A 24,712-nucleotide genomic window follows, 5' to 3' on the forward strand; every position below is an offset into this window, starting at 1 on the left:
TAAAACATTATTTACATTACATTACAGTATTATTTACATTATTATGGTTGTGTCTTGTAAATATCAATTGCAGAACACATCTTGTTAAGTGAATTTTCATTAAAATACTTTTTATGTATTCGACTATTTAATGATAATAATGATAATAATAATAATAATATAACAATAATAATAATATCCTAGCATTAAGTTTGTATCGCACTTTTCATTCCTGGTGAAACTCAAAGTGCTATAGTATTAATAACAAGGGTTGGGAAGGTTACTTTGGAAATGTAATGTTACAGATGACTAGTCACTCTATTTAAAATGTAATAAGTAATGTAACTATTTTTATTGCTTAAAGTAGTGTAACCCATTACATTTGATGATTACTTTTCTAATTTTCTAAAGACTGTTTAAATGTTGGGGTAAGTGTACCCATTAAGCACCAAAATCTAAGTTCAGGTGTTTTTCATGTATACTGACATGATTTATAAGGGAGATCATTTCTTATAAAGCAAGATTTATCTCTCATTTGAAAATGTATTCATTAGTTCAGGTAGATTTTGAAATATAGAATAGAATATAGAAAAGTAAAAAGTCTGGCATGGGTTTAATTGGTACTATGCCCATGTCATGATTTACTTACAACATATAAAACATGTCTAGTTTAATTAAACAGCATTATGTATTCAGTAACATGTTGAATATTTAAAAATGAGGGAGAAAAAACCTGTTCCTGAACAAAATCTTAAAGGTCTGACTTCAGATGTAACCCCCTTTGTAATAATCAACAATTCATAAGTAACTGTAATTTAAGTTACTGTAACGTATTACAGTTACATTTATTTTGTAATTAGATGACGTAACGCTGCTGTTTTGTGTTGGTTAACTGTTGAGACAAACCTCTTATCTGTAATGATACACTGGCTGACAACTTCTAAATTGAATTACAGATGAAGCGGACTCTATGAGACAGATTGCTTGTTCAATGTTTAAACATGGGATCTGTTGACACTATGTGGGGACTGGTGGGAAATGTTCCCATGAGGATCTATTTTTAGTCATTCTTTTATTTATTTCCTTTATTCATTTCCATAAAGGGTGGCAGTAGTCTGGAGCATATCCAGCAGCAAGCAATATGTGGAAAGCACTGAGACACCAGGCTATCACAGAGCTATTTCAGTCAATATTGCACACAGATTTTCTTTATTTGACAGATGTTTTGTTAGTGTTTCAGTCACAAAGGAGTCAACCAGCTGATACAGAGTTGCTTATCTAGTGTTATCAAGACTATACCATGATCAAAGTCCTAATATAGGAAGAGATGAAGAAGAAAGGGATAAGGGATGTAATTTTTATTACACATATTTTATGTTTTATACCGTAACTACTATCATCCCGCTGGTGTTTTCAACCTGCTTTAACATCTTTTATCCTTTAAATTGAATGTTTTGGGGTTTTTTTTCTGAATAAGATCGTTACTTACAACCAGAAGGTTAAGTAAAGCAGATTGGAGACTCAGTGCAAATGTGCAAATGGGAAAGGCACATAGTGTAGCTGTATGCCAGTTATGACATTTTGCATTATTCTGCAATATAGAATATCAACTAATAAATTGGCTACTGTGGAGTAATCTAAAACTACTGCTAAAAATGAGAGTATATAATGAATATGAGCAGATCATGTCTGGATATGAACTGAATCTAACGCATTATATAATGACATTAATAAAAGATTATTCACATAAATCAGCAAAGCATTGTAAAAATAAAAATGATAACACTTTTTAGGCACTTTCTATCTCCATGGTTTCACAACAGACATGAGTTGGACAGACATACTGCACATTTTTACTGTTTATTATTAATTGGAACATAATCAAATAACATAACAATGATAACACTCATTAGTTTACATAATCATACATCTTTCCCACAAAGATTTCCATGACAATGAATGAAAAAGTGAACTGTAGTTTGACAGGGGACATGGTCACAATCTACATTAAGTCTCATGTCCTTATACTGGACTAGCACTCAAGAGTTGATATATTTCATGTAAAAAACAAAAACAAACCCAAGAACAAAGCAAGAAAACCGTTCACTCGACATGTCTGTGTTACTTTTCTTTGGTAAGAACAGTTTTGAAACATCATGTTGGGAAAACACAAAATGGGTCTTTGACATTGTGAGGAGCACAATCCTCTGAAGTACAAACTTTACATTTCCAGAATAAGTTCAGCATTTTCCTTTTTGTCCCCTCAATCCCAGCTGTCTACAACAGGTGATGGTAAAGACGTCCCCTTTAATTCCTGGGCTGGAACACGATCTTCACAGTCGCACATTAATAATTGGAGGCTATTGTAGAAGCGGCACAGGCACTTAAAAGACATTGACACTGACATACAATCTGGTACAATAGTCATGCAGTGATACAAACTTGGCCAACATGACCGTGAGGTAATAATTAACATACTGAAGAGCTGAATGAAGCATGGTCTATGTTGATCCAGCTGGTTTTGCAGCAGAAAGACCCCAGTTTTAAACGCTGAATACCCGTGCAACAGAAATAAAAGGGAACCAACTTTAGCATCAGATTGTATATGTACAGTCTCATAGAAATATACACATCTACCGATTAGTCATCTTTTCTACAGTGGTGGTTTGTCTTTAGCTATCAAGCTTGTCCACAGCTTTAGCGGGTGAAGGCAAAGCCATCCAGTTTGCATAAACACTATCATTGGCATATCTTGTAAAGACTGGATTAGTGGCATCATGTCTGTTGAGTGGTACCGGGCTCTTCTCAGGCCAGTTCGGGTATGACATGCCTAAAAATGAGAACATATCATTTTTCTGCACTCAGTGAAAGACAAACAGCGTGCAGACAGTAAGGCTCTAAAATCAAACTCTGTAGTGCTGATCTCTGAAGAAAGTCCTGATTTGACCCTTAGAAATGTACATTTATGGCTTTGAATATAAGTGAGAGATCATATACGTTATTATTTATAGTTTTTTTATAACGTATCAAGGCTATAATGTTGCTTATGCCCGAGAATTTAACAGCAAATGAGAGTCTATTCTGTTATGTTCTTTACTCTTAACTAATGTCACCTAAGAGTTGGATTTAAAAGCCTTACTGTTCCTCTGGTCAGCACTGTGGAATCATTATAGATTAAAAGCTTATATACATTAGAAAGTCACGAAATTTAAGACAATCTGGAATTCAAACCACAATGAGTGATCGATTCAGCGAGGACCTGTTTCAAATGTCACACACTGTTTTCCTCAATGCAAACAAATATAATGAAATGACATGGAAGTATGATGGAATGACAAATTGAGCTATGTACAAATGAAGTGAAGCGTGAGTGTGAGCTGTATAAATTAGGATGAAGGGTATATCCAGTATTTACAAATGGAGCATTTTTGGTCAGCATTCATGTACATTAGAAGCAGGTCCAAATGAAAACAAAAAAATGCAAGACACAAGATCTTTTTTTGTCACTGAGCCTCTCATTTACGATGAAATGGGAGATATGTCAGCATTAATCAGCGAAAGGCATGCCTAGATCACAGTCACACACACTTGACTACGGAAAGCCAATCACAACTTGCCAAAAAAGAGAGCTTGTGTGCCCTGTTTCTAAAATCTAGTAAATGCATGGGAAATTCTACCATAGAGCTTGTTTTCAATCCATGTGGAGGGGAGGGTTCGAGGGAGAGGGGCGTTATTACAGTCCACTAGTGGTGTATCCTCTTCAGAGAGGGCGTCGTCGTACAGCAGGGCGTCGGCTGGCGTGGAAGCCGCCAGGTCCAGGTAATCCTGACAAGAGCAGATGAAGATGTGATTAGGGTGATTAAGGAGGAGAGGAGTTAAGGCATGCAAAGGCTGAGTGTGCTTATGCTAAAGGTGAGACACATGCAGAAAGAAATGTGCAGCCTTACTTATTGACTTGACCTGTACACTACCTCTTTCTGATAAAACTAGCCTGCTGTATTTTGGGATGCTTGCATTCCTCTGTCCTTAAAGGCTTCTTTATATAGCCTCACTTTAACAGCAGGAGCCTGACTGGTATGCTCTGTGATTATACTCTGCAAGGCCACATTTTAGGATTGCTTTTTAAGGGCTAATTATGGTATCTAAAGGGTTTGGGAAGAGTGACAGATCATAGAGTTGAAGCAGTGTGTGTGTGTGTGGCTCTAAACAGCAAGCTGACAAGAGGACATGTTGTCCGGCCAAAACGATACAGCGCTCATTTTTGGGGCCAACTGCAAATCAAAGAGGAGAGAAAAGCAAAAATCTCTAACTTCCCACTGCCAGATCTCAATGATTTAAGTTTTTGTCCTCTAATACTATTTTATATCATGTCCTTAATATACAGAGCTTTTTATATTTTGTTACTATATCTTATGTCATATTTATTGACTGTTTTTAAACATCTTAAATCTACTATCCCTTACTTCTTTCCTGTGGAAGAACATGAATCACGTATCATGATTTATTGGATAGCTTCACCATACCCGACTTTTCACCATCATCTTTTCCAGCTCTTTGCTGATGTCTGAGAATGTCGGCCTCTTGTCTGATTCTTGTTTCCAACAGCGTAGCATGAGGTTATACCTGCAGAAAGAAACATTTTTTTTACAGTGGCTGAAGTAAGTATCATTTAATTCTCCCAGCAGAGAGTCATTTTCCATGGCTGGCTGTCTAAATGTGGTGGAGGTGAGTTATTGCACTCAGTAGAAGTGAGGAGATGCTGTAAAGTAACACAGAGCAGAGCTCACATTTCCTCCGTGCAGTTCTCTGGTCTCTCCATCCTGTAGCCGGTCTTCAGGAGGTTAAACAGGCGTTCAGGAGCAATGCCTGGGTATGGATTACCTCCCAGTGTTACTATCTCCCACAACAGCACACCAAAGGACCAGCTGGAAGAAAACACAAGAGCTCATAAGAATATTTTAATAAGCAGTGAATGGAATAATCTGTGTAACTGCTTAAAATAATAGTTAAACATTTTGGGCAATACACTTATTTCCTTTCTTGCTGAGAATTAGATGAAGACATTGTCATGTCTGTATCCATCTTCTCATCTAACGCTCCCAAAATGTCAAACTATTCACTTTAAATGATGACTCTACTCACACGTCACTTTGTGTTGTGTAAATGTGATCAAACAAGGACTCTATTGCCATCCATTTTACAGGTATACGGCCCTTAAAAACAGTGAGAGAACCTGTTGTTAATTTTGAACTTGAAAGCTTGTAGAAAATGCACCAAAATGATGAATTTTCTGTCCTTTTTTCTTTACCTTGCTCCTCTTAACATAAGAGTCCTCTTCATACACGTCTCTTGAAAGGCCAAAGTCCGAGATCTTCATCTTTCGTCCTTCAGCCACAAGGACATTTCGTGCTGCAAGGTCCCTATGAACAAGCTGTCGAACCAAAATACTCAATTCGAATGCCTTATCTTCACAAACAGTAATAAATACCTTGAACTGAAAAGACTCATACCTTCATTTCGGCCAGGTATTGCATGCCTCTTGATATCTGCCATGCAAAGGAGATCAGGTCGCCCATTGTGAGTGCCCTGTCGTCTGGGTTCTCCAAGTAGCTGGAGTTTCGGTTGGCGTCTCTTCCCATGTAGCTTGGGCCAACTTTCCGGCTCTCACGCAAGAAGTTGCGGAGTGACCCATACTTGGCATATTCCACAATGAGGTACAATGGACCTATTCAGAGAAACAGCTTAGACTCCATCTGCAACACACATGCTCTGACCAAGGATTGCAGGAGGACCTAAAGTCTTACCGTCCTGGCTGCACGCTCCATACATCTTTATGACGTGCGGATGGTTGACTTGCTTCAGTAAAGTGAATTCTGACAGCAGGTCACGCAGCTCACTATGTGAGGCATTTTCTGTAATGGAGAAGAAGAGGGGATTGAAATGATGAAACCATTCATTGCCTCGGACAGTCACTCCTCATATATCACCATCACTTCCCAGTTTGTCTGCTCTTTGTTTGGCTCGTCTTACCTTTAAGCATTTTCACAGCCACAGTGGTGTAACCAGCTTTTCCTTTCAGCCTGAATGCCGTTGCCTTGACAACTTTCCCAAACTCTCCTTCTCCTAAAGTCTTGCCAAGCACCAGGTTTTTACGAGGAAATTCCCACTTTGGATCCTCCTGTTGAAACAACATAATGTCATTTCTGACTTCTCAACTGGCCCAATGTACTACTGTAAGAGAAAAGTACATCACAGGAGCAGCTTACAGGTATTTTGAAGGTGTCTGTCTCAATGGATTCCTGTGAGCCTCTGCGTAGGTTGTTAGCAGGGAAGCTGATTGGATAAGCCTGAGCTGGCCGGCGGAAAGTCATCTCAGCCGAGGCTATCGGGGGCTTGGGTGAGTTCTTGTGGTACCGGTGGATGAAGTATGAGGACAGGAGGATGGAGACGATGAAGGACAAGAGCAGAGCCGTGGCAATGATGGTCTTACACATATCGTCACATATCACCTCTGGAGGGGACAGAGTAGAGGATATCGCACAATACTGTCATTTTTCAAGAGCACCTCTGGTTTATTCTTGAGACGTCAGGAAGTATGATTTCGGTAAGGCAGCAGAGTTTTGTAATGACTCACCTTCTTCAGCTTCCTTCTCACAGAAACATTTCTGAGAGTAGCAGTAGCAGGTTCCATGGCCAGCCTGGATGCCGTTCCTCAGGCCTCGTTCATGACCTCCGATTACAGGTTCCTCTTCATGGACAGAAAAAATGCAAACACAGTGAATGCAACAGTCAGTTTTCCATCTTTAATTATTGGCAGAAACCCATCAGTGTAATAAAAAAAAAGCAATGCATTGTTTTTTCTTACTTGTGCAATCTTGTGGGCATATTGATGCATCTTTGCTTTCAACAGCATCACAAAAGCTGTCTGGACAAGTTCCCAGGTCAGGGGAGCAGGTCGAGTAATTTTCAGATATTCCTGGAATATGAGCACAAGGGAGAGAAAAGTGTTAGCAGGAAAACATAACCAGATGACAAACCATGCACACAGATTAATAACTACACCACTTTTGTTTTATTGTCACAGTTTTGTTCGTCCTGATGTAGGAATTACACGCAGCATGTAGCAGTCTAGATCAATACATCGATGTGCTGTTGCCATCATATGGTGTTGTTTGAACTTGTGTTTATCATAATTAAGACCATATTTTCGTTGTTACTTCCTGTTGTTACTTCCTGTTGCAAAAAGGATGTTAATGGAAAGGATGCACATGCTGGATCTGGTCAATTTATCTGTTCCACCAGCACAGAAGAAAACATGTTCCCTGTGAGGTTCTGATTTGTTTCTAGTTCAACTAATCTACAGTCTCATCATTTAATGAAAAAACATTCATTGATCTTAAAATGTTACATGGTGTATAGTTTTGATGTGTGATCTGTGTGTCTAACAGTAAAAACGCACCTCTCTCTGTGCCTTGCCTCCACTGGCATCTCCCTGTCGTCGCCCCCAGGCCTCGGGCTGACTCACAGTCTCCTCGCCGTCTGTTTTCTGCACAGGACAGGAACTGCTGGCTGTCCTGACTGGCCTTGCTTGCTGTGTACAACAGTGCCAAAAACACACATAACCTATTTATTAAAAGGCATCTGGGAGAGGGGAAAACTGTGGAGAAGAGTCAGCAGATGTGTGCCTGTTGAATAATGTAGGAATACATCTGTGCAACCCTGCACTGCCTTACTACTGCACTGGTTTACTGCTATTATACTAGAGAATTAAATCTAACTTCAGTAAGAAAAAACAAAAAAACAACACCTGTAAAATTGTAAAATAGAAAGTAGACACTGTTATAGTATATTTGCAGGCATCTTACCGTCACTATCAAGTATGATGTGGATCTGAGTGCTAGTCTCCAGCTGTGTGTACTCCTCCTGGGCTATAACAATGTACTGCAGGTCTTTGCACTCAGGTCTGCGCAGTGCTTCGGTGTCATTCACATAGAGCAGCCCCCACATCTCATCGGGGGCCTGTGTGATGCTTATGGCTGCATAGCAGGACTGCACATCAGCAGACGCGTTCTTATCTGGCACCTCGAGCCGGTATGTGACACTGAAGCCATCAGCCTGCTGGCAGTTTTCCACACAGACTCTGCCAACCTGAGAAGGAGAAGGGTTGAAAAGTAAATATTTGAATGACAGTGGGTAACTTAAGTCAAAGGATTAGGCTACATAGTGAAACACTTTCGTGGTATCTTGGAGACACTGATTAGTGAATTGCAGGCGGTTAGCCAGCAGGTGGCGTCTTTCAATATGTTCAAGAGTGAGTCATGGATTTTATCTATTAAAATGATTATAGCTCCTCTGTTGTCTATAACATTTACCCTGTAAGACATTTCAGATTCAATCTTTTCCTTATATGATAGCAAAACCTACTGCTGCATCAAACAACATCAGATATGGATCCATTTTTACCCTCTGTTGACCTTTAGTGTCTTTTAAAATTGTATGTTAGGCTTTTTTTTAGGTCCTCTGGTGGACATCTTTATTATCTTAAAACCTGTTGAACATGTTGATGTGACACCTCTACAGGTCAAGAGGCTTTTAGTGTGGGTTATTCTGTGTACTGAAAGCACCCAAACACATATTAGTAATTTCATTTATGAAATGATGTTATCAAGGTATTTTCATGTGTGCCCTTTAATAGCTTTGCTTAGTCATGTGATATACTGCTTTGAGTGTACTTCAATGAGAAACATTATTGTGCTAATTTGACAGCTGATTCTTGACCATTAGATACAACATTTGAAAAAACAAGCTCAACTCAAGGCCCACTTACTCTTGTTCTGGAGCTTATGACCATATTACATAGTCTTCATCAGCAGATTAACTTTTCATCCTGTCAAGCTCAATTTTTGCAGTCAACATGCATGAAAACTCCTGAAAGTGCTCCAGTGCTGAGCAAACTCTATCTGCTCCATGAAGGTTGGAATTACAGGAACAAGTTAGTAAGTGGGCATTGAGTTGAGATTGTTTTTCCATTACTCTGGTAGTAGGATTTAACACTCACACTTCCTGCCAAAGTGGGTCTAGGTGATTAAAAACAGGGAATTTGAATTTGTATGGTAAGTCGTCACAAGTACCTGTGCATAAAGAGAAGCCCTGCGTGTCAGTGTGAACATATGTGTGACGTTGGCGAAGCGAATTTGGACTGGTAAGATGGTGACATTGAAGTGCAGCAACACTGTTCCCTGTAGACCAGGGTAGGTGGTGTCATTGACTAGGTAGTCCAGCTGCAGGGTGCGATTCTCAGTCACATACAAGTTCCTCTTGAGGACAAGCTCTAAAGTCCACGAAAAAAACATGAAAATTATTATTAACAGTAATGTGTTAATTAAAACAGATGTGTTTCAGTAACGCTTAGAATAGATCACTTACGGTAGTTGTGGACGGTCTCTCGAATGCCACCATAAGCAACTTTCTTTTCAGTGAAGGTGCCTTTTATATCTAATGTGTCTTTTATCCATGGATCGCTGTTGAGCAAGGTTCCCACATACTTATTTTGACTCTGGTCTATGGGATAGATGGGAGTTAAATCCCTGTCAAAGACATACAAGGTACCAAAGGAGCCACCCTGGAGAAAGACAGGACAGAGAGCAATTTGGATCGTTACATACATGTGTCTCTAAATGTGCACTACAACATCTTTATATTTACAGTACCAGTCAAAACTTTTGACATACTTTTGATTAACAACACTAACAACATATTAAACAAAATTGATGAGAATCAGTCATCAATTAGTCTTCTCACTTTTGTCCGATTGTAGCTGATGACAATATCTGCCGTGTCTGTTCCATTCACATACGGTGCATTATCATCCTCATCGTTGACAAAAACATCCAGTGAAGTTTCCACCTTGGTGATGAGCGTCTCTGTCCGAACTGTGCAAACCAGCAGGAGCCTATAACGTTCACTCTCCTCTCGGTCTAAAGGAGCCGTCACAATCAGCTCTGTGGTGTTCTCGTTTACAGCAAATGGTGCTGGTGTGTCTGCAGCCAAAGGGAAACACAAAAAGCAGGTGAGTGTGTGTTTAAAGCCATAAAACATTTGAAATATATTGAGTAAGAAGCGGTATGGGTGTAATTTAATGTCTCTAACCTGACTCCACGCTGTAAGAGATGGTGTAGTTGGGGCAGATGTTGAGTCTGGTGAGACGTCGGAGTTGCCGCAAGGGCCCGGGGAACCTGTTCTCTGTGATGTGGGGATTGGAGGCGTCTCTGTGAGGGAAGCACAGTTCCTTCATGTCTGTTTGAGCACACTGCGGTATTGTGGCATTGACAAAGTCCAGGCTGATTCGAAGGGGGCCTCTGCACAGGGGCCTCTTGGTGAAGTTAGGTAACACCGTGGCATGCAGGTCCAACTTCGTCACAGACCATGAATTTTGATCTGATGAGATGCGGAACAAAAACAAAAACAAAGAGGCATTTTAATCTCAGGCAGTGCTCGTCATGATGACTGAGCTCTTTTTTTCCTTGTATGCAATTACATTATCATCTTGAAGGCAGAAACCTGAACATGGAGCCAAAGCATTATTAGTATGCAAAGAGTGTAAACTAATTTACTGTCATGTGTAGAGGATACCTGGCAGCCTATCACTAAAATGGGACCATATATTACTATTAAAAGGCTTGTATCCAACTCACTTAGCAAAGCAAAGTCGCTCTCCTCTAGGGTTTTGTTCAAAGATAGTATCCCGGTGATGACATCCAGGCTAAACCAGGAATTGAAGGACAGTCCTCTGTAGGGGTTCATCCAGCACAAGTAGTAATGTGGCTGCTCAGAGTCATTGTCCAGCATGGCGTGGATCTGGAGGATCGGCGTCCCTGCTGTCTGACCAACATAAATCGTCTCAATGTACTTATTCTGAGGGAAGTAGAGTGCTGTAGCTCCTGCAGAGAGAAGACATGAAAACGCCAGATGTTTAAAAATAGGCAACCAAGTGAATGACAGGGGGATCTGGCTATATTACTCTCAAGGAAAACATTGTGGTAACTGAAAAATGAGGCTTGACATTACTGCTGAGACCCCGTCTTATTACAGAGGAGGATAACAGCAGTTATCAGACATCTCTTTCAGGATATTTAACTGTGGCAACAATGCCCACTAAGAACGCTGTCTAGGCACTGAATGAAAATTAACACATACATGGAATATGACAGATTCATTTTATCCCCCTCTCCTCTGATCTTTCATCTCTCCTGTTCACGGAAATTGAAAGGAGGGCTCAAATGACACTTATGCAGCTCTTTTAATGAATTTCTCATGTGGTCAATAACATGTGGTTTCCGATTCTCCTTGTGTTCACCTTGAGATGTTTAATTACAAAGGATAACATGATATGGAAAAGAAATTAATCATTACCTGCCAGAGGGTGTGTGTGGTGGGGTAATCTATAAAGAGCTAAAGCAGGCTGTGTGTTTTACAGGAAAATGGAGATGTGAGTGTTCCTCCTGTAATTATATCCCTGTTATGTTCCTCTTTGACGACGGTAGGCGACCATTTAGGGAGTGCACTAATGTCATTAGCAGACAGCAAAACTAGATTTTCTATTTCTGTTGGTGCAGTTGAGGCCTCGGCTCTGGTTTCAGACATTGATTTAATTTAGCAGGGCTTGGATGACAGGAGGCTGAACTGATGGATAAAATGTGGCCGTCCTTCCTGAAGGATGGAGATACACTCAGGGAGGCTGCAGCGCTTTTTATTAAACGTGTTCCTGAGACAAAAACAAACAGCGGGCCACTTGTTTGTTCAGCCTGCCGGGACGATGGGAGTCAGTTTCATGGCTGTTTAGATCCTGGAGATAATTATCTATTTCCTAAATCTATTGCAGACAAATCAGAAACATTCATGTTCATGCTTGAAAATAGTTTCCTGATTAAGACCTTATGTGTCTCAGCTTTTTGATTTTTTCCTCGGTTTATGTTGTAATGCATCATCTATGATTGTGTGTGCAGATATATGTACAGTATATGTGTTGGGATATAGCAGGGGGGGATTAATGTTATGTGGTTATCTGCATGTTTCTGTGTGGAATACGTAAAGTGACACCAAATTTCCTGCGGCACAATAACTGACTATCCATCTTTCTATGTTTTGAGCACAGTTAAGTGTTAAGATCTGTTAGATGCCACATGATTTTCATATTGTGTTGCTGAAAGAAAAATCACTAATGAATCACAACTGCTCAATGGGAATATATACCCAGAAAGATAACACAGAGGCAAAAGAGTGATTGGCAAGCCTTTAAAATACATTTATAAAAACGTCTTATTTACATCTTTAAATGGTGTAGGTGAAGAGTGGACACTTTCAAAAAAGCAACCACTGGAATTAATCGATTTCATGTTTCCTTAGATATTAAAATGAATTCAAGAAAACATTTTAAAAGATGTGCATCCTTCCATGTGCAGCAGTGGATGTGGTGTTCAGCCATCATTAAAATTAGGTTAAATACAAGGAAATGTTTGTTTCTGCCTGGCCTGGATAGTACAGGATGTCATTCAAAGTGAATTTTGTAATGTTACCAAGCTTTAGAGATCCAGCTGTGGATGCCAAACCAGAATTTGGGACTATGAAAAAAAGATTCAAACTTTCCTCTTCAGTTAAACTGAGTGGTTTCAGCATTCTTCTTCTTTTTTTTTTAATGTGGATAAATACCGTCATTATATTAAAGTTTGTCTCCCTCACTTTTAAAGTTACTGGAAAGTCATGATGGAAAACAAACTGGTTCAGTGATCGTGGGTATTATTACTAACTGTTTATTACTAGAACTGCTTATTTACTGTTAATAACTACCACAACATGTTATAGGAAAAAATGAAACAAAGTGAAAGACATTATACAATGTGTAGGTCTCATGGATGTATTGTAAGAGCTCTTATAATACATCCATGGTAGGTCTAATCTATACCTATTATGGCCATTAGAGGGAGCTATTATCTTTCTGAGTGAGGCCCAAACCTGTCAGAATGGAAAACTGCAGCTTAATCATGATCACAATTTATTGTTAGACTGATGTCTGCACTAATTTAACAAAATGCTAAACAGTATGTATTTTTAACAAGCTAGAATAATCCACTTTTTTCTTCAGCACTAAAATTAATAAATAAAAATGTTTTCTTATATACAGAAACCTGACACGTGACACCGTCATTAATCAAACAGACCAGATGACAGCAGCTCTACAAATAAAACTAGAGGGTCCAACGTGTTAACCAGTGGGAGCTGAACGTATTTATGAATGCTAACCTTGGCTTGAAGCCACAGTGGCTGGACCCCATGCAACACAATTCGTTTATATCATTCAAAATTCAATTTCTTTCCAGGACCGAAGCCAACAGAAAGCAAGCAGTTTATATCAAAACTAATTAATTGAATGGATCAAGCAGGCCTCTCCAAGCAAATGGCATCTATGGTCTGTGATGCCATGATGACCATTTTCAGAGGCATGACTCATTACCTTCCCCAAATGATGCACAAGAATGACAGTAACACAGATTGTAATGATGTTTCACCTCTGACCATGCAGGGTTAATGACAGGAAAATATTAGAAGATGCAGTTCTTGTTTAATTTCCCTTCTCTGTGTTGGGACTGCTGGGAAATTCTTACTTTGAGACTATGACATGTAGATGTACAATAAGCTGTTGTTTGGAACAGATATGACCTGACATAACTCAATGTGTGCAAACATTACCATCATAAACAGGCTATTTACAGCCTTCAGACACCCATAAAACTGATGCTGGGCTGTCACATACAGTGTCATTTCTTCAAAAGCATGAGTAAGTAATTTTGCAAACAAAGACAATGTTTGAACAGGAGGACTCTTGTAGCAATCCATGTTTACAATAGATATCATTTACTGCTGAGTGGATAGTGAAATTGAACTCAACGCTGAACCAAGTGAAGAAAACCCCACAATAACAGGCCATCCTTTCCCTGGTTGTCCTTGATGAGTATAGCCTCCATCAGTTAATTATGTCCTGTGTCTCATATTTTAACTGTGGAAGGACAAAAAGGACAGACGCTCATCTCAAAATCTGAAACGGCGGGGGTCAGCCAGCCACAGACCACAGCGTGTCTCGGACTGGTCTGAGCTGATAGGGTGGGACGCCCTCTCCGTTGTCCCAGACAAAGACAGGAACTCAATTAGCTCAATGCGTGCTTGGGCTGATAGATTTACCAGCTATGAGCTCATGTGCTGGAGTAACCCACCGGCTTGCTAATCTACCTCTGTGGAAGTCTTGATTAAACAAACCATGGATCCACACCTACCACCCAGACGTCCTCACTGAACATCACTGTCAACAGCATGGCAGATCAGGAAAAGTGACTGTCGTATCTGCTCTATGATTCATTCCCTCGCTAATCTTGTTCGCAGACTGGCGCTCCAGCAGAAAGGGCTTAGCCCATGCAATGCCCTCTGTCTCCCAAGGTCAACGTACGCTGCATTTGCCCCTAGTAACGACCCATTGGAAAGGCTGTGTATCTGGCAGCAGACTAATCAATAACCGTACTAATCAACAGTGATGCTGATTGTTTTCCACTGATGAGGCAGACGGGGAGAAAGGCCGATGGCTGCATGTTTGCAATCATCCCTGTTGCACGTAATAAGGACCCACTCTTTTAGGCGACGCTGCTGTCTACGTACATGGCCATAGAAATATTACATCTAATGTATGGGTTTAATTTCACAGCCAGCACAACAATTTGGTCCATCAATATCCACACTTTCAAATAACCCATCATCTATTACAAAGTAGCTGCAGCCAGCAGCATTAAGGCACATTTCACCCAGTGATATCATGGTGATATAAATACAATAAATATCATAATCACTCTAAAACCTATCAAGATTACTTTTCTCCCAAAGATGTAACAGTTATGGGAATCGTTCTCTTCAAGGATTCAATTAACTAAGAAGCTGCACATTGAGTCATAATTCCACTTATGAAAGCTATTATTGATCATGATGTTTTGAAATCTTTCCCTCTTGGTTTCCTGTGCCAGTATGCATGAATGCTTCATCATACAGTATGACACTGTATCCAGAAGGTAGATTTAATATAGCCTAGATTGCGATGCTTTGAATCTCAAAACAATGAGGTTTAATAAGGGAAGAAAGTCATTTCCTGTCATGATGACAGTCATCAAACTTTTCATCAGAGTAGTGCGATATCTGATCATTGCTTGACTCAGTTTGGAGGAGGTAGTCAGGTTCCAGGTAGTTTAGTCAGTTTACTGTGGTGCATACCGTAACATAATAATCAATTACCCCATAATGTAATCCAATTATCCCTCAGAGAATACAAGAGCTGAGATCCAATGAAGCATGTTCATCAGTCATCAAGAAATCTAATAGAACATGTCCTCAGGGGTTTGTTGCAGGTACAAATTCAGTTTAAGAATTCCTATGGGAATGACAATGGCATAAAAAATTGAACATGAGGTACATCATACAGCTCCAGACTTTGAGTTTGACGCAAGAGTCATTAGACTGCCTTGATAAAACATCTCTATTCTCATCAGAGCAGTACCAAAAAGTAATCAGATTCACTAATCAGATGCAGGCAGAAGACATTAGAGCCCATAGCAAGATGCTGTACTGTGATTTGTATTTGCATTAATGAAGGTTTCAGTTTACTAGACGCTATCTGACCAGTGTTAACCTTTTTTGCCTCTTTGATATTTCCCCCTACTAACAGCATTCCAAATAAAGAACAACTCTCTAGAAACCTTAGCAGTAGAAACAAACCCACAAATAGTCTACAGTCATGTTTACAGCTCTGTGAGTGTGAGGATGTACTTAAGACACAGTGGTGCTTTGTGTTGAATGCTAACATCAGCATGCTGACAGTGTTCACAATGGTGATGGTAATATACTTGTATATAGCAGTTAATGTTTGCAGTGTCCACCATAGTTGTGTCTGTCTGTCTGTTTATGCTGATGGGAATATCATTAGTTTTGTTAGTCTTTGCTTATAAACCAAAGTAAATTTCAATGGCAGAAATTGGTGAGATATTTGAGTCTGGACTAAAATGGTGGACTGACCACATGACTAGACATGTAGCTACAGTGTATGTTTAGGCTACCTGACACAAACTTCATAATAAATATTACTGTCTTTCTATCAAGAGGTCTGTTGTGCTAATAAATAACGAACAAATAAAAAATAATTCCAATAAATTAAATATAATTGTGGGACTCTCTTTCCAGTTTGCCTTTTAACAGTGCTACAGCATGTGTAGCATTTTAGCATCGTTAGCTGAGCTGTACCTTCTTGTGCTACTAGTCTCTATACTGCTTGTCATGTTGTTTGTCACCACATTAGGTTTCACGGTGAATCTGATGGATAACCATGTGGATAACATTATAGAACAAAGGGAGGGATGCTGCTATATGGCGGGGGATGGAGGGTGCTGAGTTTCTTACGCTGGCAGGTGGAGGGAGCAGTGAAAGGCTGGTGGAAAAATAATTTCCAGCATGTTTACCCACTTCAGTTAAGTGAAGGATCAAACAAATGGACGTAGAGTGATGGGAACATTGTCTTTGTGACTAGAGGGCTTTACAGGAAAATAGGTATTAATTTTGAGCTTGTTACTTTATACTTCCCCAAGAAGGTACATTGAACCTTTAAACTCCAAAATAAGTTAACTCACATCCTGATCTGAGTCACACGCACCATGTGGATTCAAATGAGCTCTTTGTTTTGTAGTAAATGATGGGTCGAACACAGCGTGCACCACTAGGCAACTGGAAAATAACTTGTCAAGGCCCATGTGAAACGAGAGGGCTAAATGCCCCGAGGCCAAAATTTCAATCAATGTCTCCTTGTCCTTTCAACATAGCAAATTAGATTCTAACCATGCATGAGAAAGAAGTGTGACCCTGAACTGACTAGAGGATCAGGCAGAGAGCTTTGACAGGTAGGAGCAGCATCCATGCAACAGCAGCAACACAATGAGAGGTTGACACTGAGGCTTTTACCAACAGCAGTAATAATGAGCTAGGCAGTGCCCCTTAATTAGATATGACATAAAAAGTGTCAGTCCAGTTTGGTCAAAAACTTTACGAGTTGGTGTATTTTTGCCAATATTTTGCTATTTAAAAAATGCAACATTTGGCAGCAGGAGGACCTATAATTGAAGTTCAAACTGTCAAACTTTGAAAGCCTGAAACTGCTGCATCACCACTCTGATTCTGATAAAAGTTGGAGAGATGATTTTAGGTTTTTACTGATGTCTGTGCTTGCCTATTAACTTCTTTTGAAATTTCCTTCATGGCTTTGACTTTCTTTTTTTTTTTTGTCATGACATGTCTTCTGAGTTGTACCAGTTGTTGCTCATTATCCATTTAGAGGCCAGGGAGTTTGGGGTGAGTTGGGTGGAGGGGAAGCTAAGGCCAGATGTTGGAGTGGGAAAATGATTCTGTGGTTTTAGATCAAATGGTGAGGCCTGTTTTAAAAGCAATCCATTGGGGAAAAAAATAACCAAAACTGCAAAATTAAAAAAGACACATTTCCTGCTTCGGACCCACTGAAAGGTGGGTTATAATCAGTAACAGCAGATTGGTTTACAGCTATAAATCGCTTGTTTTTCTCCCAAAGACACAAAGAGATGTGATGCTGTTTACACAATATGATATAAGAGACAAACTCCTCAGCAAATAACTTGAATCATGATGTTTTTCAATTATACTAAGAGAGACGTAGTGACAGCAAGAGTGGACAATTGACAAGATTTATAATGCTTCCATGGGCAACACAAGACAGAAGCTTTACTAAATCATGTAATGTAATAAGGAACTAAATCAAATAGCAGCATGTATCAAATGAGATTTATTGGTCTGGTACCTCTCAAAAGCAAAGATGCTGATGAAAATGATCGTTCTAATGCGAGGAGATGGAGGAGCAGCTACAGGGACTGCAAACACGGCTTCCTCTGGGACGCAACAGTCATCACTGGAGATTACCACTTGGTTAAGGTTTCAAAGGTCAGAGACCAAAGCAGGGTCAACAATACAGTAGCAAGGTCACAGCGTAAGGTAAACTGGTCGATGCTTTTATGTGAAAACATCTGTGCCTCTTCTTGTTGAAGTGATGGATTACATGTGAGTGTCTGTTAAAAGGATTTGGTTAATTTCGATAAAGGCTTTCATCACGTTTGTCGAGTTGTTTAGTCATAAAAGGTACCACTGAGTTTGAACTTTAAAGATTTTTTTTTATCTCCACAAAGCTGCCAAACAACACTGTAGGCCTTCATCAATTCTTTGAACTAGTGTAATCATTAGCCAGGCTCCATTTGATGAGTCAAATAAATCACACGTTGTTTCAGAACGCTCTCCAAATGCACACCATGTCCAAAAGCTTTCCCCTCACATCAAAAATTCAAATCTTATCAAAACCATGACTAACCAAAAGATTTTAGTGCCTTGGAACTTGCCAGATGCTTGCTAAAAACACTTTTACATACTCTATAATCTTTAACTGCAGAAGCAAAGAGGTATTCCAGCCTCCAATCCACTATGATTTATGTCTTGAACTGTCTTCCTTCTTCTACTTTTCCTCTAAGTGCAGGGTGACGTCACATTGCTGCTAGTCACATTTTAAAATGCTGATCACTCTTATAGTGAGCGCTGATTGCCAATTTCCTTTGTTTGATTACCTCAGCAAGAAAAACTAAACTAATCAGTAACCTGTAACCTGCAGCAGTGACAATGTGAATTACACCACTTACTTATTGCATCTTTGGTTTTGTTTAATATCCTAAACAAATATTGCACCATTGCTCAGAGTCTAACCAATATGAAAACATTTGAATGTTAATGAATACATATCATGCTTCACGTAGTTCATATTAGAGTTTATGGAATAAATCAGAACATAATTTAATCACCTAGAAAATGTTCATGGATGCATTTATGTAATACTTAAGTTTGATAACTTACTTAAAGAGCAATATTGCACTTTTTATATTGCATTTTAAACACAAACATAGACAAATCCAACACAGTGGACACAAAAACTGAATATAACTTAGATCCCTAAAACATCTCATACAGCAAGATGTTATACTCAACGATAAGATTACACACAATCACACAAACATGTTGAGGAAAATGTCATGGCATCTGTGTATGTAAATGTATAAGGACAGTAATGCAACAACTAAACATCTGGGGCCAGATGCATAAACGATGGGTACACACAAAAAAACATGCACACTCCATTTCACACACATAAACTGGTATTTATAAACACAGAATGTGCGCACCTCACGCACCCTTCAGACCAGCGGACACGTGTTTGTCTAAAGCGATCTGAGATGTAGATGAAATATAAAGGTGAGAAACGGAAACTTTTTGTCAAACGTTGTTTTTGTAAAATTTGGCTAGATTTGTAAAAATGCCAAAGAAGGGCACATTTTTGTACGTAATATTGATAAATTACTTTTATGTGATTAATTCGATTATTCTTTTAATCTACACGAGTCAACATTTTACTTTGCTCTTAATATTCTTGTTTTATTTTTTAGTTATGACACGCCTTGTAAAAGTCAGTTTAGACATGAGCGCTATAGAGACTCATCATTGATTACATTTCTGAGATCTCACTGCTGACGATGGTTTACAGTCCATGTGATGAATTAATGACATGGACGGTAAAGAGCCGCCCGCCGTGCGTAATGACAGCTGTTCTGCTGTTGGAGAGCTTCGCCGGTGCAACAGAATCGGTGACGGCACTCCTTCTTTCCCGTTTGTTTCGCTGACAGGTGTACCTAGACATCATGTTGATATGAAAACGGCTACTTCAGGGCGTGTCTTCATATATTTAAGACCAATTGTGGGGGGGATAATGCTCGTGCACGTGAGCCCAGTTCCTCAATGACTGAGACTTAATAAACAGAAACGTGTAGGCTACACACAACTTTTTAAATCTGACGAAAACAATGGCTATGCGTATTTCTGGCTTTGTATGTATACACAGTTTTAGTCAAGAATCTACACAGAGTTTTATGAATCTGGCCCCAAGAGAGAAAAAATGAGAAATAATCAGATAAAATTAATTAATTAAAAATATCTAGATTTTTAAAAAGTAAATTCAGAAAACAAAACACAAGAATAAATAAATAAATAAAAATCAATAAAAAATAAATATCCCATTTTGTGACCAAAAAAAAAGCCACTTTGCCTATTTTCAATAATGTAATGTCATACCCTTTACAGGACCACTGTGTAAGATTTAGTGAGATCGAGTGGCAGAAATTCAATACAATATTCATAAGTATGTTTTAATTAGTGTATAATCAGATGAAACTGATAATCATTGTGTCTACATAGAGAGCAGGTCATCTTCCACAGAGGTTGCACCGCCATGTTTCTACAGTAACCCAGAATGGACAAACCAAACCCTGGGATTTTTCATGAGATTTTATAGCCACGTAGGTTCTCCTAGACCCCTGGAAGGGAGGGTGGTGGGTGGGTCTCTCTGGTTCTATTACATATGGAAATTTCCTACACAAACTGCCATATTTCTTCTCACATTGTTTAATCTGTGAAATTGACGTTCCACATTTGTTGTTAATATTCATATATAAGTCAAGTTACTGGAAAGGTTCACCATACCATTGACCAAAAACAGATTTCTCGCCTCTGCTGAGGAGTAAACATCTTATCTGTGAAGTCTGACAATCAAAGAGGTCACTGCTTTGATTCTGAATAAAACTACACATTTGTATCCGGAGTGATTTCTGGGCAGACCATACTTCTATTGAAGCTGTTCATATTTAAGAATTACTCCTTAATCAAATTAATACCCCAGAGTTAAAATTCCTCTATCTCCCCAGATGTTAAATCCTTCATCTGAACAGGCTGGAGCAAAATCAATGCTACACTGTATGGGAGCCAGGAAAGACAGTGTTTTTGTGCGATCCTCTAGCTTTCTTATTGCTTGCCAGGCTTACAGACTTGTTCTAATTAAGATGTTATTATCCACAACACTTTTAATTTTCCTCAAGTCTACGGCAAATAAAAAAGAACTTGACTGGATAATACCTGCTTTAAATGATTCCAGATCTAGCCACGTTGATTCTGGGTCATTATTAATGCACTCAGCTATGTAAAGAAGCTGTGCAGCCAACCGATAGAGACTAACGTTTAGACTGGCTAAACCTCCCTTCTCCACAGACATCTGTAACTCAGCCATTTCCAATCATGGTTTCCTTTGTCCAAAACTAACTAGACATTTACCCTTTTAATTGTTTTATTAGAGACCATTTGAAAACGATTAAGACGTCTCAGTAGAATATTCACTGTATGTAAGGCGATCCTTTCCAACATAGAAAGTGTAAAAGATGTCTTACTTTTTTAGAAGAGCATTGCTTCTAGAGATGGAGTCGAAAAACCTTTGGGTGACCATTTAAATGGAGATGGGCGATAAGGAGTGCAAGACTTCAGAAAATAATTTTATACCCAGAAAATTCACAAAATTACTTTATTACCTCCAAAACAGCTGGTATAGATGTCTTTGAATTAGTTATAAAGAGTAAGACATCATTGGCATATAAGGCTATTTTGTGATCTTTTTCACTAAAAGAGCCTCTGGACATGGCTCTGTTGTTAATGATGTCAGAAGTCAAAGCATCCTCCAAAAATGAGACAAAATCATCAACTTGACTATATACAGCAAAACCAATTTGGTGTGTCATTCTGAGGGTAGTTTAATATCGACCTGCAATCTAAACGTGTGTGTGCACTTGTACAACAGGCGATATTTTCCTAAAGAAAACAAACAGCCAGTGTTTGCCCAGAGATAGGAGCAGCTGCTGCACACCTGCCCGCAGCTCGCTTCTTCTCCCCTCTGAATAAGTGTAGGTCTTTTGTTGCAACAAACAGGCAGGTGAGGGACAGCGGCGTGTACGTAGGGTGTAGATTTCAGCGCCCATTTAATTACCATCACGTCCTTGACATTCGAAATCGAACTAGACCAACTGTGCACATCTATAAATATCAGGGAGAAATGCCTGCTTCACTGACAAATCCTTGTAGACCAAAGCAGAGCTGAGATGTAAATGCATGCAGCGTATGACTGAGCATCATATACTTTATTATGTGATGTGAATCTACATTATACAGCCCTTGTGAATGATGAGAACTACAGAAAGCTGCTGTCACAATGAAAAATAATCAGAGGACATTACAAACAACTGTGGCACCTTAAAAATCTCATTAATCATTTTAACAACACTGCAGGAAACAGCTCCCTTGGGCGATTACGTCGGCCTGTAGTTTATCAGTAACTCCACTTTTGCAGACATGAAATAGCACTGACCCCTTCACATGAAAATTTACTCCTCCCTCAAATCTAAATCCCACTCGAAGACTATGATGACAATCTTACTTTTACACTCCACGACCCCGATGAAAGCACCGTTAAGACCACTTTAAAGTCCCATAACAAATTCAGGAATTCCACACAATGGCCTATATTTGTCCGAGCATCACATCTGACATGCTTGCTGCACACTGAGATTTGCACACTCCTGAGCTATGAGGGACACTTTAAATATAGACTGCATGGGAGGACAGTGTTGGTACAGTTGGGCTGTGGGATTGTGAATGGGATTATAATATTATGATATATGGCTGTATTCATTTGACTCCAGGTTCCACTGTGCCATACCACGCATAACAACCAGCACACAATGCAAGTATCACTTTCTGCAGCCTGAAACAACGCTTGCATTGCGTTCGTGCCATTTCGGATACTTCTCGGACACTTCTCAGCCTCACAAAATGTTGTAATTGAGCTTTTGACATAAGCAAACAATTTCAATGTGTGTTTTGCCATCTAGACTTAAGGTCATTGGCTCTGTTTTTAACCAGCTCAGAAATCTTTCCCTCTCTGCATTTCTCTTCATTTTCTCCTCTCTTGGTCTTTTCTCTCTCTCCCCATGATAGCAGTTTTACAATGAATCATACATCTTATGAATTTAAAGTGCATCCCAAACCAAACATATTTTAGTTGCTGTTGTGCTGTGCTGCTCATACAACAAGTCAATTCTGATTGACAAGGAGAGCAAGAGAAGAAAGAGAGGAAGAGGGCTCTAAATAAAAATTGATGCAGACAGATTATTAGAGAGTATTAGAGATGTAAAGAAAACACTAATTTATAAATAACTCATTTTTTAAATTTATAACCTGAAGACTGGCATCTCCATCTTTTTTCAAGAAAGCCACAATACATTTGAAAGCATATACTTTAGTGCATGCAAAGCCTTAAAACTAAACATTTCCACCGGGTCTAACAGTGAAGCTGATGATGAAGCTTACCTTCCAGCAGCAGTGGCAGCAGCACCACAGCGATGATTCCCCGAGAGAAACCACAACTTGACCCCATATTCGCGAATCATAAGTGAAAGTTTCTGAACGCAAACGCGATTCAAAAAAAAAAAGTTCCCTTGTAGAAGACAAAATGTAAAAAGTCAAAAATCAAAAATCAAAAAAAATCAAAGCGATGAAAATAAATGCAGGAGGAGGAGGAGTAAACCAGTGCGTGTCCTGCGGGCGGTCAGATGAAGTCCTCAGTGTCCCATAGACATGCTGCTGCGCTCGGCTCCGGTGGCTGCTGCTGATGGGCTGACTGGTTGGTTGGCTGGCTGGCCGATGGGGGGGGGGGGGGGGGAGGTGGAGGTGTGGGAGGGAGGGAGGAGGTGTGGGAGGAAGGGTGGTGGTGGTGGTGGTGGTGGGGGTCACTGCTTCACTACTCACTGCCCCGCCACTTCCGCAGCAGCAGCAGGCAGCGCAGCATCTACAGGAAATTTAAGAGCATAATTTAACAGCAGGTCAGTCATCTCATTAACACTCTGCGGGGGGAAAATTATTAACAATTATCATTAAATGTGTAATGGTTCATTTTAAAGGTACAGGCGCAGTTTCCCCCCCCCCCAAAAGGGTATGAGGTGTGTTCTAATCACTGCTTCATTAGTCTATAACTGGCTTGTAATCATTTATTTATGCATTTTGAAATAGATGTAAGCCTACATCCAGCATCAGTGAGTGAGATTGATTTACACTTATAGTTTAGACTTTTTTTTAAAAGAGTCATTTGAAAACAGGTGTTCATGTGGAACGGCTTTAAATGAACTCCTGGGAGATATTGCACTGGGTTTTAAGCTGAATCATGAGCCATTTTACTGCTGAGATGCATCCAAAAACACCATGTGGATTAATAACATTTCACTACTGTCCAGCAGACACCCGCAGTTTTTCTATCTGTTCATAGTTGCCAGAACAAAACCAGCAAACTACTGGAAAAGACCAGCTGTGCCTCTCCCCGCTCAGGAAAGTGTGTCCGAAGCTGAAGGATGTGTTAAAGTGTGGGATCTCTGTGTGACTGGATAGTGTGGAGTGATGCATTGCTGCAGCCTCGGGGCAGGACACCAGTCACTCACACAGCAATCGCTCTCCAATCAATGTCTCTGCATGTAGCGAAAAGCACTGGAGCTCACTGGGCTGCAGAGGGGACAGCAGGGGCTTCTCAGGAGCTCCAGTAACTCACAGAGTGGGGGGAAACATATTAACATCACTGCTCTTATGATTGCACCTCTCCTCTTCAGTTTAGTCAATTCATCTCATTTATATCATAGGGAATATCATTGTGTGCTTAAGTGAAAAGCTGAAA

The 24,712-nt window shown here is 39.7% G+C and overlaps 1 protein-coding gene across 1 annotated transcript; it reads right to left on the reverse strand.

Moving 5' to 3' along the window:
* Positions 1 to 1,825: 1,825 nt before the first annotated feature.
* ret (ret proto-oncogene receptor tyrosine kinase) lies at positions 1,826 to 23,667 on the reverse strand. Its single transcript, XM_053332454.1, has 20 exons — positions 23,362 to 23,667; positions 10,674 to 10,919; positions 10,129 to 10,416; positions 9,781 to 10,019; positions 9,406 to 9,601; positions 9,111 to 9,310; positions 7,845 to 8,127; positions 7,439 to 7,570; positions 6,845 to 6,955; positions 6,614 to 6,727; positions 6,246 to 6,490; positions 6,010 to 6,157; positions 5,784 to 5,891; positions 5,490 to 5,704; positions 5,288 to 5,410; positions 5,122 to 5,192; positions 4,767 to 4,904; positions 4,503 to 4,602; positions 3,657 to 3,804; positions 1,826 to 2,809 (listed from the first exon to the last, which is right to left on the reverse strand). The coding sequence occupies exons 1-20, from the start codon at positions 23,426 to 23,428 to the stop codon at positions 2,652 to 2,654; spliced, it is 3,330 nt and encodes a 1,109-aa protein (XP_053188429.1). The 5' UTR covers positions 23,429 to 23,667; the 3' UTR covers positions 1,826 to 2,651.
* Positions 23,668 to 24,712: the final 1,045 nt, after the last annotated feature.

This window comes from Scomber japonicus, chromosome 14, assembly GCF_027409825.1.
Source record: "Scomber japonicus isolate fScoJap1 chromosome 14, fScoJap1.pri, whole genome shotgun sequence".
In the NCBI taxonomy this organism is placed as follows: domain Eukaryota; kingdom Metazoa; phylum Chordata; class Actinopteri; order Scombriformes; family Scombridae; genus Scomber; species Scomber japonicus.